General features: G+C 37.9%; 1 protein-coding gene across 3 annotated transcripts in view; it reads right to left on the bottom strand.

Moving 5' to 3' along the window:
- Positions 1-15,476, bottom strand: part of tcf12 (transcription factor 12) — an 86,132-nt gene extending 70,656 nt beyond the window's left edge. For all 3 annotated transcript variants that reach the window (XM_085453258.1, XM_085453266.1, XM_085453274.1), the window contains exons 1-4: positions 15,300-15,476; positions 14,422-14,510; positions 14,123-14,195; positions 2,335-2,426 (exon numbers count right to left, since the gene is read on the bottom strand). In XM_085453258.1, coding sequence (XP_085309384.1) covers positions 2,335-2,426; positions 14,123-14,195; positions 14,422-14,493 — 237 coding nt within the window. In that variant the 5' untranslated portion in view covers positions 14,494-14,510; positions 15,300-15,476. The remainder of the gene's footprint in view (positions 1-2,334; positions 2,427-14,122; positions 14,196-14,421; positions 14,511-15,299) is intronic.
- Positions 15,477-15,830: the final 354 nt, after the last annotated feature.

Raw genomic sequence — 15,830 nt, 5'->3', positions numbered from 1 at the left:
CACTTTCTCGTCATCCCTGACGTGCTCTCCGTTGTTTTTTCCCTGCTAATTTTAGCATCACACGGCACAGCTTCTGTATCACGTGGTATAAGGCTCCGCCCTTGTCATTTGTTGAGCAGGAAGAGTGAGCGCTTGTTTTCATGCAGATTACGTCCCGGATCAAAATGCGGTACAATCGTCGTCGTCTTTTTTTTTTTTTTTTTTTAAATCGTTGTCATTTGGAAATGAGATCGCACATAAGTATGAATCGAGATCGCGATTTTCTAACGATTAAACGTGCAGCCCTAACTGATGATGTATTTATTATTTTCTTTAGGCTTTGGTTTTGTGAAATTTTTTGTTATTCGTTTTTAATTCAGTTCTTTCCTTTTATTTAGTTATTTCATGAGTATTTTTCTTGCGGTAAATAATAATAACAAAAAAGCTTTTTTTTTTAAATATGCAGCTTTTCTTTGAATCTAATTAGGTCACCTTTCAGATGGTCAACAATGTTTGCGAGCAGACATCAAAACTATGTGAACTGTATTAAAAAAAAATCTCAAAATACATTATTCATTGAAAAACCTGAAACTGTCTGGACAGATTACTATAGTCTATTGAGCTTTACAAGAAAAGCCACTTCTTTCCTAAACCAGCATATGCGGGATATAATATTCTATAGGGTATATAAATCAAATCTGTAAGGTACGTACGCAGCTGTGTGTGAGTGTTGACATGCACGCCTTATGGAGGTGCAAACAGCTGTCTGCTGGCTGATGGTGTGCCTTGTAATGTCAGAATCACTCATTTATATGCACCTGGAGCAAAGATATCTCAAGCGTCTCAGTCTTATAATTCAAATCAAGCTGCCTATGTTACCATAGCCTGTAGATGTTCATTCGGGAAGGGCACAGAGAAATAAACAAGGTAACGCAGCTCGAGTGGCTCTGACATTTAACTGAATTCTAATAGAAAGTGACAGGAGATTGACATTAAATGAAATTCATACAGGGCATCTAGAACAACCAATGTGTGAGGGACAAACAAACGGGAAGAGCTGTTCACACTTGCTCACACAAACAGTGAGATGTTCTCACTTAAACAAAGAGATACAGTTTCACATGGAAATGAACATGCACACATCTTGTTCATTATTTTACAAATGAACTACACTTGAAAATATTTTGAAGATACGATTTACAGTGGATTAGGTCATCACAAATAAAGCTACATGACCTTTAAAATTTTTTAATTCCATGACATATCATGTTAATTTACACTCCTTAAAGTGACAAATTTAAACAAATTTCTCATTTCTACTTCACACAGGCCTGAGATCATAGGCTAAATTGTACTGAACTAACTGTGCATAGTGCAGGGTAGCAGAGTGCTGGATATCAGCAGATATTAGTTATGGACAGAATGAAGAAAATAACTAAAAATATTGTTTTCTGTAAATATCTTCGGATATGCATCCATGAATAAGTTGATCCTTTAATTTTAAAGTCCACCATTCGCCATGATTTAAAAAAGGACTAACATTAAACATTTACATTTACAGACAGGCTGATTGGCCTGCGGAGATGATCACAAACCATATTTTCCTGCAATGCAGCTTATAACATAATAAACATAATATTGTCTTGTTTTCATGGAGAGTAAAGTTTTTAAATGTACGGCAAAAAGCACCTGCTTATTCTGAAGCTCAGTTTTCTGACTTAATCAGTGGATCAACAGATAAAAATCTTGCAACTATTTTGGTAACAGATTAATCCTTGGCATTTTACATTCTCAAATTAGATTATTTTGCCTGCATTTCTCTGTTTTATATGATTTAAAAATAAGTATATTTTGTTCAATTAACCAACAAAAGGAGAAACAAACCCATATTTAATTTAACATGCGGATATTTTCACTACTCTCAGTATTAGACACTCAAACTGCCGATTTAGTTTTGCAAAATCGTGACAGGGTATTTTTTTTAATCTTTCATTTATATCTTTAATTTAGTCATCTACTTTCTGACAGGGATTGGATTATTTTATCAATCCCTTTATCAAAAGTCTTATTATGTTATTGAAAAAGACCTTGCCTCATTGTGGAAATGAATAACAAGCACCATTTAAATATAGCCTGAACTGAAATATTTTTTAAACTAAAAGGAAGCTCAAGAATAACACCAGATTCCAGTGTTTTCTAACCTTTGCTGGTCCCGTCTGTCACACAAATACATGTCTATCATAGGTCCAACAGCAACAATGGTGCTGGGATAAGGTCTTTGTTATAGTAAGTGTTAAACGATGTGCTGTGGAGCAGAAAGGTCACTCAGGAGCATTATCGTGTGGGTCATCTTACCCGTGAGGACTCATAAGAAGGACTGGACTCATAGGAAGGACTGGACTCGCCACCTGGGGTCCAAGATGCTTGGGTGGTCCGCTCATCCATACCTGTCAGAAACAGAGAGCACAACTCAGTCAGAAAGTCACGATTACCCTCACAGTTCAGTGTACCCGTACCACATGTACCTGTGTCTTCACTCAAACAACACCGGTTTATTTAGTGTCCCTGTGGTTGTGTTTAACACGACATCTTCTGTTTATAACTCACTGTATATAATGACCCTTATATTTATATTTGCTTTTGTAATCTTTTTAACTATAAAAAAATGTTTCTTACACATCTGTTCTGGCATGGCTAGAACATTGGAAATGTGTGGAAAATATATGAACCTTTTTTTAACATTAAAGGCTTTGATTTCTTACAGATTTGCTGGCAAATTTTTTTTGTTTTTGGGAATTTTCAGACATTTCAATTATGTAAAGAGTTTGTGTGTTTCCGCACGGAATATTTATTTTGTAAGTAGCAAAAGACAAGCACGAGAACAATCTATATAAATCTGTGTTTGTCCAATTTACGTTTCTAATTTTTTTTTGGTATAAAAGTTATTATAATCCATAATGAATTAGATTACATTAGAATATGTTTTACAGATAAAGGAAAGAGTTCACGTGTGAACTAATAATATATCCAACTAATCGTACTATAACAAATTAAATTTCTGTGTCTCTGTTTGCCTGTGAATTCCTTCCACAAGATTGACACCTAATGAACCAAATTTGGCACATAGGTACATCACACAGATATAACTTTTATCCATGTGACATGATGCTATCATGTTGCCTGGCAACCACCTACCAGGACTAAAATGACCCATGTGCAGCGTTCATGCACTTACAACACCTTATAAAAGCATTGTATAATTTTTATTTCACAACAATAATATCCTACTCAGCAAATATCGAATGTAACTGTTTTTCACATTTTCCAATGGCAATGTTTAAATCATTAACATTACAGTATAACATCTGACAATTAAATACATTATACTATATATCCATCCATCCATTCGCTTCCGCTTATCCTTTTCAGGGTCGCGGGGGGCGCTGGAGCCCATCCCAGCTGTCATAGGACGAGAGGCAGGGTACACCCTGGACAGGTCGCCAGTCTGTCGCAGGGCCAACACACAGGGACAGACAACCATTCGCACTCACATTCATTCGCACATTCACACCTAGTGACAATTTGGATTATCCAATTAACCTATCCCCACAAGCTGCATGTCTTTGGACGGTGGGAGGAAGCCGGAGTACCCGGAGAGAACCCACGCAAACACGGGGAGAACATGCAAACTCCACACAGAAAGACCCCGGCCTGATGTTGGAATTGAACTCAGGACCTTCTTGCTGTGCGGCAACAGTGCTAACCACCGTGCCATCGTGCTGCCCTATATTATATATAATATACTATATATAAAATATATAATATATATAATATAGTATGACTCCTATATCTACCTATTTCTTTGTCAAAACAAATCTACCACCCATATTTTTTTTAATTTTCTCAACGTGATTAAGTTTACCAGTTTGACAACAGCACAATAATAATAATGAAAAAAAAATGCACTTCTCTTTTATTCTGGCTTTTCCAGCTTGAAATGTTTTCTGTGGGTTTTTTTTTCCTTTTTCAATTTTCATTATTAAGAAATATATCTGAGTTTCGGGTGGTTGTCTGAACAAAACAAGATATTTGCATATGCTGTTCATTTTCTAATATTTTATTCAGGAAAAAAAATCTGGAGGAAAATAATTCACAGATTTACTGATGACAGTAATTAGTGAAATTAGTTCTGAGCTGCAACACTTAATGTCCGCCAAAAAACATCTTCAGCCAGCAGCTTTGGATATAACAATGACCACAAATGAGCAAAAAAGAAAAAACAAAAAGAAAAACTTAATAACCTGGGTGGGTCACATAAACAGACTCTTGTCTTGCTTACAAGTTGGAAATGCTATTTAATTACAGGTGCAAGCCTTTGGTCTGATTAACACCCAGACTGCCATGACAGCAGTGTGATTTTTACAACAAAACAAAAAGAAAAGTGACTAACTGATATCTTTAAATGTGACACATAAATATATTTTTCCTTCAAATTCTCCTCATGTACCACAAAGCAACCAGAAACTTGGTAATCCGATGTATGGCAGGCTAAACAGCTGAGCACTGAAACGTGATAAAACTCATTTTCTAAATTAAAGAAAACCTGAATGTTTCAAAACTCAAACTGATAAACAAATAAAATCAATAACGCCAACCAATCTGCAAAGCTAGAGCATCTGGCACAGCTTGAAAAACACAATATCTGATTTTTACAATCTAATTTATGTGATATAGTCAGTAACAAATATTTGATGCCTCGATTGAACATTATTGTGCTCCTGTAATAGCCAAAGTCACCACAAAGAAAACATAACTGCAACGCGAGTAAAGCATCAATATTCTCGAAGTTATTGATTGTCCCTGTTGTAATAATATCTGTCCCAGTAAAATGCAATCCCATTTGTTCATTTCCAACTTCAAATAAAGAATATCAGATTTTATAAATATTGGGTATGCTCAGAAAAAATAATACAACAAACAAAAAAAACTTTTTTTTTACACTTTAACAGGTTTAACAAATTTAACAGATGATATGCAGCAAAGTTGGTCTAATAATCAAAAAAGCTGAATTTTTCCAAGTGAAACTAACAAACAACAAGTAAAAAGCAAAAGTTAATTATGCACAGCTAAAAACAAACCTATAATCACTGATCAAAACGTGTTTGGTGGTGGTCCTCTAATTCACCAACATCTAAATACAGCTCTGCAGCCCTACATATAATGTTCAGTTTCACCTAATGAGGTTCAGTGCAGCTTACATGGAACTTTTTATGCGTCACTAAAGCTAATAATCACAAACAAAGCCCTTTGGTGTTATCGGAAATTGATGAGGATGTGGAACAATGATTACAAGATACGGAAAAAATACCCAATCTGAAATGATACTGCAGTTAGATTTTTTTTTTTTAATTTTTAGTGTCAATACTACAATTTCAGCCTCCATTCTGCCAAGAACTTCTTAGTCAGAAACCTGTTTGTCTAATTATACATTTTACCCGAAAGTCAGTGACATTTCTGTAACCAGAAATCACGCACCAGTGAGCAGCGCAACAAATAAGTTTCATCCTGACAGACATGGTGCTTTGCTGCTTGCACGGAGTAGATTCATTTCCTCTTCTTCAGTGGGCAAACTATAAAGTTAATTTGTCTCGCTTTTGTGATTTGTCGGTTTTGTCATCCACATTTGAGGCCGTGATACTCGTGTTACTAATTGAACTACTAGTGTTGGTAGTGTGATGACACGATGGTGACATGCTGTCGCCCAGCTGAGGCATTTTACACTGTGAATGTAACAATGGTCAGTGTTTGCAGTCTGGGCCACTGGTTGTCATCTTGTCTGATTACCATCTCCAAAAGGGCTCTAGGGTTCCCTCTCTTCTCGGTACACAGACAGCCACCACAATGAGATTACTCACTGATACAAGAGGATAAAGAAAACACACAAATACACTGGCTGGCTGCAATGTAAGCATAATGAAACATGGAGAATCAGGTTCACATTCATCATTTTTTTAAGAAATGTTTGGTCTCCGAGTGTGTCTCAGGGTGTTTTCCACTATGTTAGACTAGAAGTTCTTTACACTGATAGAAAGGGGAGTTTAACTGGTCCACCCGACTTGAGCTCAAAGTGGGCTTTATGTGGCCCGCAGTCTCCAATGACTTTGACGTCCCTGCATTAGACTGAGCTCTTTTTTTTTTTCTGTTCTATGACTTTAAGACCTGTCCACCTCATCTGATTTTTGTTCTCCAGCTTAATTGACCAGCAAATTTGTAGGAACATCCCTAATATTCAGTATGTAGTCCATCAAACCATTATCAACAACATGTTTTCAGTAGAAGGCTCTGGGTGAAAAAGCAAGCAGTGTGGTTGTAGTGGTTGTGTTTGTAATAACATGCTGACTCCTCCTTTCTTACCATCTCTACGGCATCATTCATGAACAGCTTGCACCAAACCTAGATTCAGTTAAAAGCCAGCCAATAAAATTATTTGTGCACTTTTTGTACAAATGAAAAGATTTGAGCATTAAGTTCAATATTACTGATGCAAGAAAATTCAACAAGGCTGTGAAAGTGTCTGCTCAGCAAACTGCAGGAAAAAAATAGCCAAGCATTACAGTTTGTATTTAGAATTTCACTACTAGTGACATTTGCTGAGATAGGAATCTATATCATCTTACTCACTTGGAGAATGAATACTTTCCATCACTCGAAAACAGTTGGCAGCACAACCACACGCCAAATGTTATGCATTTATTTTACAAAAAAGAGCATTTGGTCCTGGCAGTATCTGAAATACACTTAACATAACACATGGGGCCCATAATACATAAATTGCTCCTATGGGCAAAGACAGTGACACATTTTGTATACAGTGGTCCCTCGCTATATGTTTTGCGGATTTTTTTGTGCAATTTTGCATGCTTTTTTTTTTTGCAGTGCAATCAATCAATCTCGTACCGTGTCTCCTGTACAGTACAGAATGCATTCAGCTTGTCAAATTTACATAAATCTTCGATCGCTAGCAGTGTGACTCTGAAGTGCTGTACTGTATGTTTGTAAGTTTTCTACCCAACAAACGCACCAATGCTGACAAAACTTTTATACACCATCAAAGGCATAACACATGGGGCCCATAATACATAAATTGCTCCTATGGGTGAAAAGTGTGAAAATTTTCATGCCTGTCTGAGAAAAGTGTATAAAATGTGTAGCCTTAAAAAAACCTATAATAGCCTTAAGCCTTAAAATCTATAATAATTGTCAAAAAATTAAGTTGGCTACTTTACGGATTTCACATATCGCAGGTTATTTTTAGAACGTATACATATATATATATATATATGTGTGTATATGTATACATATATATATATACATATATATATATATATATATATATATATATATACATATATATATATATATATATATACATATATATATATATATACATATATATATATATATATATATATATATATATATATATATATACACGTATGTATGTATGTGTGTGTGTGTGTGTTACCAGTCATTTGGGAAACCTCAAGAGCTGTAGAGTAAGTTTGAAACAGTTATGCATGTACTTTCTCATACATTCTCATATTGGGTTCTCAGTTTTGGACCCTTGGGCTATATCTATTTCCATGTGTGCATCATGGCGTTACATGAGCGTTGGCAGAGGAACAGAAAAAAAAATCTAAATCAAGATGGAAAAAGGCTGCAGTAAAACTGATGGCCAACTAATAATGAGTTGCAGCTACTATATGGAAGTACACAACTGTACTAAACTGCAGGATTACAATTTGCAAAAGAACATGAAAAGAAGCTTGATGAATACTGGGTGTATAATCTTTGTCTATATGAGGCCGAGATAAATCTGTTTGACTCAGATGAGGTGTGTGGCATGAAAGTGGGCCGGACGACCACAGTAAATGAGATGCAAACAGTAACACACAAAAAGGACTGTGATGACCTGTGGCTTGTGTTTGTGTATTTGTCGAGTTATATTTTATTTCTTTGTACAGTTTTGCTTCTTATTTGGGGGGGGGGGGGGGGGGGGGTAAGTACATTGAACTTGTGTGTAATAAAATCTTCTATATAACAAAACACTAGCTAGAAACATTATTTCCTGTCTCCAGACACAAGGTACTAGAGACTAGACGAATCTCCCATAAGTGCCAGGTACACTCAAAAAACCAGAGCAACGCAAACATATCTTGAGCATTTCTTCAGATATTGGTGCAACACTATTATCCCACTATCCCAGTAATAAAAAGGTTGACTAACGCTCATTACGCTTCTACCATGGGGCCTTTAATGCAGTAAATGAGGGCTGTGGATCATTTGATAATCAGATCTATTTTCCAAAGGGATGTATTCACTTCTGGCAAATGGTGCAGCGTGATATAGTTTCCATGTCTGTTAGAGTAATGCTAGGGTTCACACAGGTCCGAGTGACGTAAATTTCTACATCGCAAAGATGATGAATGTGAGGCTCTGTGCAGACGTCCACATGCCTGCCAATTTTTTTGTGACCACACAGACTTGTCCATGAAGACACTACTCCACAATACACAAGTACACATGGGGCCCCTCAGGGAGAAGGTTTTTGGGCTTGATGTCTAATTGATGGTTTCTTGTATAAATGATCTTAGAGCAGCCCAGTCAAAACTATGACTGTGCCAAATGTTTCACGCAAATCACAATAATGTGAAATAGCAACTGAAATCAGACAAATCCAACTGATTCCAACAGGGATACACAGGGTTAACATCAACCCTCCATTACTCCATATAAGCTACACTTACACCACACCTTTTTATTTACCACAATCTTTTGCACTAGCTACAAACACTGGCTACAAAACAAACATGTCCATGATTACAGCTAGAAACAGTGAATTTCAAACACGCTGTTTCCTGACATAATCGACAATCTCAAACACTATATTTCAACAAATTTAAATTAAGACCTGTTAGCCCAAAATTAGGGATGCATCTAATCGGGACAGAAATGTTGATAATATGAGGTGTGATCAAGAGGCATGAAGCACAGTTCAGGCTGTTTGCTCTGAATGTTCTCCCTCAGAAACTTCAGACTGACCCCAGAGGAAAAGAAATTCTTATGCACGACCGTGTGACTATCAAGAAAAACAAACGGCACACTCGTGGATGTGCTCCTGACCTCACTTGCCACTTTTGTTCATTGACACTGACAATTCTTTAACTGAAACATGCTCATTTGTAGATGGACACAGTTTGAAAGAGAAGTTTAGGATTGCTCTCTGCACAAGTTCAAGGGTGTGTGCAGAAATCACAGAGCACACAGTGCAAGTGGTCATAGCGGGACATGCAGGAAGGAAAAATAAAAGTGGGGCTGAAAATGGTCAAGAGATGCACGTGAAGATAATCTTAAAGGGAGAGATCGGGTAAACTCAAATCAGATACGGTTTTTGATTTTCATGATCTGGTTTCCAGAACATTTTGATTACACCTCATAACATTCAGCCTTTACTCCTCCCTTTCTCGCAGGGAAAGATTACTTTTCTCTAGAACTTCTGCTCTACATCACACTGCCCTGATTCATTTGGCCAGAAAAATATTAACCACTGCAAATGTCTTATTTGGCATCTATATTAGATATGAGAGGAGCTGGAGCCTATTCATGAGGTGCAAGTCTGTCTATCACAGGGCCAACACAAAAAGACAGACAACCAAGTTATGGTTTCTCCAATTCTGCTATCAGAGATCAGCCAAACAAATATATTAAGGACTTCAAGCATCCACCGATCTAAGATAACCTGAGCCACACTCCAGCGAGTCCACATTCACAGAGCCACATCACCAGCCTTACCTTTATATTGAGAAACCTAATGATAGTAGGGACCTGATTTGTTTTGCATAATTCCTTTTAAGAAGTTTATCTGTCCCCTGGATTTTTATTTCTTTTTCAGGCGAATCTGAGATGCGGTCAGGTGTAACGGAGGTGAAGAACTGACATGGAATTACCCTCATTACAAACTAATATTTTATTTTTAGAAACAAACACGGTTATTTAACAGCAAATAAAAGATGTAGTGTTACCATAAAACAATAATTAGAGTTATTATAGTTCCAATTTAAAACTATGTGTGGAAAAACTGTTTAATTATCACACTCATATTCACACAAACAGCCAATTCAGAATCACCACTTCACCCAACACACATGTCTTTGGGCTGCGGGAGAAAGCCAGGGTACATGAAATGAACTCACACAGGGAGACTTGAGCCAGCCAGTGTATTCAAACCTAGGAGCCTTCCTGCGAGGTGACACCCTGCAGGGTATCGTTCCTTCATACACGGTTGAACAATTTTAACTGGCATATGCTTACATCCTTCATGTATCTTCTCTGTAATGCATTTCTAAATCATTGAAAACCATCTTGACTTTACAGGCAAGAGTATTTATTTTTGTTAGGTGACATCAATCTGATAATTAATAACCAAATCTGATGCTTTGCACACAAAACTGACCTCAAAGTGAGGCAGCAGCAGTGACGCTCTCTTTGTAGCTACGACCGGCAATGAGACATTTCATTTTGGGATCCATCTGACTGACAAACCAACCTACAACAGCTGCTGGTCACAGTCAACAAATGTACCACTACATACCCACTAAATGAAAATTACCCATTTCACAGCAGCCCCACTCCACTGAAGAGTCAATGGCCTCATCAGATTTGCATCATCAACACAGCTGGAGGAGAGAAATGATGAATCTCCGTTAGAGCCACTTTGGCTATTTTTTCCAATCCATCTTTCTCTGACACACTTTTGAAGGGTCCTGCATGTCCCACTCTGCCTCAATTATCTGGCTATGCCCAGCTGAGATGCAATAATCCAAACCCTCATTCCCTGCAATTTCCACACTCATGACTGCACACTCACTTGCCTTAAGTTCACAATCACTTATGTAGGTGCTTCTTCCCCTACCTTGAGGATCAGAGAGACATGAGCTCTGGCTGTAGGCTAAAGGGAAGAGGGATTTACCCGCTATAGGTGTCAGTGCTGGAATATTTAAATTAGAACGTATACATGCATACATATGCAAACTAAATTTAGCCTCCTGAAATTACAATCCAATACAAGAGTCAAAGTTGTGCGGATGCTTGTTTGTTGGAAAAAAGTGGTATAGCTCATACGAGCAGTTTTTGCTACAAAAACACAAAATACTAAAGCAGACAATAAATTCCCTCTCGCTATTTAGATGTAAGACACTTTTAGTGGCTCATCTTCTCCATGATACTGCAGCGTGATATAGTTTCAGTAGTGAATTTTGCTGAAGTTCCACAGGAAATATTTAAGATGTGACTTAACAAAATTTGAAACTAAAAAACAGAAAAGCTAAAAAGCTATGGAAATCTTTCCAGAGTGTGTCTCTTACAGCAAAATATATCCTGTGACACGAAACCATAAATGGATGTAGAAATATCATGCAACTCAAAAACACTTGAGTGTAATCTCTCTGTCCTACATCTAATTATTTATCAATCAAGTTATATATCTATATAGATATATAATTTTTTAAAAACACAGTGGATCATTCAATCTCAATTCATCCAATTAAAAAAAACCACCATGACATATTTTGAGTATAATATTAACAGAAAGGTGCTCTTTGTAAAATAGTTAATTTAGATTTAGTATATGGTGTCATACCTCAGAAATATCACAGTGAAGAAATATCAGTCCCCTACCTGCAAAGTTATGGTTTCTCCAATTCTGCTATCAGAGATCAGCCAAACAAATATATTAAGGACTTCAATCCACCGATCTAAGATAACCTGAGCCACACTCCAGCGAGTCCACATTCACAGAGCCACATCACCAGCCCTACCTTTATATTGAGAAACCTAATGATTGTAGGGACCTGATTTGTTTTGCATAATTCCTTTTAAGAAGTTTATCTGTCCCCTGGATTTTTATTTCTTTTTCAGGCGAATCTGAGATGCGGTCAGGTGTAACGGAGGTGAAGAACTGACATGGAATTACCCCCATTACAAACTAATATTTTATTTTTAGAAACAAACACGGTTATTTAACAGCAAACAAAGATGTATTGCAAATTAAAGAACAAAAACATCTGAAGTGTTACCATAAAACAATAATTAGAGTTATTATAGCTCCAATTTAAAACTATGTGTGGAAAAACTATTTAATTATCTAACACAAACAGTCAAACCTAGACTGTAGGGGGAATAAAAGAACTGAAACAAAGCTGCCTATTTATAAATCTGTACTTAGATAGAAATAAGCAAAAGGAGACATTAATACCTAATCTGAGCTCTTTAAATCTGCTCTAAACATAGTTCATGTCATAATAATAAAAATATCTGCAGATAGTATGTTTCTCACAAAATATTACATTTACAAATTGCAAATAAAATCTACAAAACATCTTGTAATTACACAGTCACGCCCACATAATTTTTATCATTTTTGTTTTTAACCAACAGCCCAGGTGTAGCCTTAGTTCAGTTTTGAAGAAAAAACTTGGTTACCAGAAGACACACACCGGTGCCAATGAGCTTTGAGCTGTAACTTACAATTCTCCACAGAAAAAGCACCAGGCTGGCCACAGTGTATTTAAGAGCACCTTCCTACAATAAACCACAACAGCACATAGTTATGCCTTACAGTGCACTGCATGGACAACACCAATGTTTAGTCATCCTAGTAAAAATGCTTGTTTTGCAGATAAATCAACGTTAAAGAAACCTGTTTCATTTTTTGTCATCAGCTTGCTGCAGCAATGACAAAACAACCCGGCTGCTGAAAACATCCACAATTAGAGAAACATTCACTGAGGTTTCCACCTGTGTAATCTGACACAATCAAGTGAAAAAGCTCTACAATACATTTCCTGTCTGGCACTCCTGTAACTTGTTTCAAATCGGCTCTGACTTCTCAGGGAGCAGATAGTAGTGGTGGCGGCATGCTCAGATTTATTATTTTTTATAAAGGTATACCTAAAACACTGTCACATGAAAACCTTCAAAAATATTGACAACGCTGTTGTCAATGTGAAACTTTGTGTTATTATTACATTACATGAACATATGCGTGGGAAGCTTACCAGAAAGGTGCGACTATTTGAAAATTCTCAGAGCAATTTCACTAGAATTTCTTGCCATTTGTTTTACTGAAGAGACCACACACACACACACACACACACACACACACACACACACACACAGCATCATCGTTACTTGAATGATTAGGTATTATAAAAGTCAGCCCCGCAGTTCATGTGTGACAGCTCTGTTCTTGTTTCTTTGTCATTTCTCCTCAGTGTGTGTCTTTCGTTTCGCAGATAACCGATGACAACGAGGCTTTGTGGATGCACACAAGACATGCTTTCACAATACATAAAGCTCGATTGTTGACTTTCTCTAGTGGCACATCAGACAATAGATGTGCTTCGGATTCATGTCCTGTAGCGTTTATAGATATAGGAAGCGATCCAGAAGCAGAAAAGCTTAACGCTAGTTATTACGACCAAACCACCTACTAACCCTAACCCAAAGAGACCAGAAATTCATGGAAAACACACTTAAATGTATGCGTATATTTGAGGGGCATCATCAATATGCTCCTGTAAACTTGCTCAATAAGAAAATGTCACACAATCCCACTAGGGATATTAACAGCATTTTCCTGAAGGAAACCTTACAGCGAATCCTTAACCACAAGCTGACAAAAGAACTGCCTAATTAAAGCATCTGACAATGCGATGAAAAAATGAATAACACTCACATTAGATCAATAAAACATTTACACCCGTCTGTGTCCTAAACCAAGCTTTGTTCTACATCTTTACTACAGCACTGCACTACAATTCCAGGTGGAGGGCTCATGTTTCAAGCACCAGATGTGAAAAGCACACACACACAGAGGAGAGAGAAGAATCACATGCAATGCTGAAAACTAAGACAGTTTTCTTCCAGTCTCCATTTATATAAATAAGTCCAAACAGAACTCAAACAAATCAGAATCAGGTAAACAACCGATCTTCAAGTGCAGAATTATGAGTCATGCGAGCAGGGATAAAGAGAGACTACGTATCAGAGGGTTTACAGAGAGGTCTTTGGGACCAGGTCCTACCTGATGCACTGAACTGACTGCTTCCAAGTGTGGTAGGCCTATTTTTCCCTCCGCTTACAGGTGGAGAGAACATCTGAAAGGAGAAACACAGAAATGCATACCTACAATTAGAGCAAGTCAGATGTGCAAAAGCAACCATTCACATAATCCAGTGCCATGACACTAAATCAAGGTTAGCCTGTGAAATCATACTACTCGACATACTAACAGGAATTGATCAATTAGTCATTATTAAGCCTGTTTAATCATCACATGTCTTGGAGCTGCATGGCAAAGCGTTTAAAAAAAACCCAACCTACCGCACTAAAGTCCAGCAGGTCACTTAGTTCCTTGTCAGTTCCGAGAGCGGCAATCCGCTGCTGGGGGTTCATCCTGGCGATCTAGAAAGCTGGAGAAGACAAAGTCCATCAGATTACATCTTTGCTGGTTTATTGAGCAGAGGGGACTAGTACCACATGAAATGACTGCCGCGGGAGGTATTTGTTATGGATGAAGAATAAAGACCATCACTGTGAAGTAAAGTTGACTATGGCTTTAACCTTCATGTGGCAAACACGGACAGAACGGGCGTATAATCACTGATGAAAGTGTGCAGAAATGTTTCTCTTTACTTGTTTTCTCTCACTGCGCTGATTAAGAGAGATGAGACCGTTAGTAGGAGCGCTCTGAATGGATGGCTCTGCTTGTTAAAGCCAGGACCTGCAGCATCGCGTTAGAGCGCCGTCAACGTGCCTCTGTTATCACTCCGAGACGTTTAAACGACCCTCTGCCCGGGCTGTCACTAACCGTGTTAATGTCAGTGGTCTGTGCGGCTTATTTTCCACGTATAACGATGGTTATCGCCTACTGTTCGCGGAGGCACCTAACGTCGCTTAGCTAAGCGGCTAACACTAGCTGCAGTCCCTAGTTCATATGGGTTGAAAATAGCTAGCGAGCTGCAGGCAGCTGCAGCGTTTTTAGTCCGTGTAGACAGCAGTACGGAGAAGACAATGCCCTCCGATAGACCGAAACGTAAATTACAGACCACTTCAAGACAGGCAACACAGATAAACAAATACTGTAAATGATAATCTCAATTTCCAGCTCCGGAATACAAAACGCAGTGATGGTCTTTCTCAACTCCCAACTTCTTTCACGGGTCCGAAAGCTTTTTGGCAAACTCCTTCTGATATTTTACCTGTTTTCCGATTAAAATCCCGACTAGGGTGATCTGGTGAAGCGTCGTTTTCTGAAAAGACGCCTCAGAACAGCGAAATGTGGGTTTAAACAGCAATTACTGGGGGAATATCCTCTATATATATCAGTTACGAGTTTCCCTTAGGCAGACATTTTTGCTTTGCAAAAGCCTCAGCACCACGATGACATTGGTTACTGTATCCCTCCGCCGAGCTCAGTGACATGATGGTCCCACACAGGGGGAGATGCTGCGGGAGTCAGCGCGAGCTGCTGTCCTGGGTCGCGCTGATGCACGACAGGTTTATCTGTGCGTTATTATCACTGACTGCTAATGCGAGTTTTAGCAGACTGTGGAGTAACACTGTTCCTCAAAATTCAGAAATAAGGGCAATGAAATGATGGGAGTCTGATTTCCCAGTTTAAATAGGTTTTTATTAAAGATTAGCCATAATTGCCATATCAGAATCAGAATACTTTATTGATCCCTGGGGGAAATTATTTATATACTCCCTCGTTATGTTGTATCCAGTTT

The sequence above is a fragment of the Copadichromis virginalis genome, linkage group LG1, assembly GCF_057382275.1.
Source record: "Copadichromis virginalis isolate Kocher_CV1m ecotype Utaka linkage group LG1, C_Virginalis_male_GT1.1, whole genome shotgun sequence".
Lineage (NCBI taxonomy): Eukaryota > Metazoa > Chordata > Actinopteri > Cichliformes > Cichlidae > Copadichromis > Copadichromis virginalis.
The sequence above is the reverse complement of the archived record's forward strand: the minus strand, read 5'-3'. Positions and strand labels throughout refer to the sequence as shown.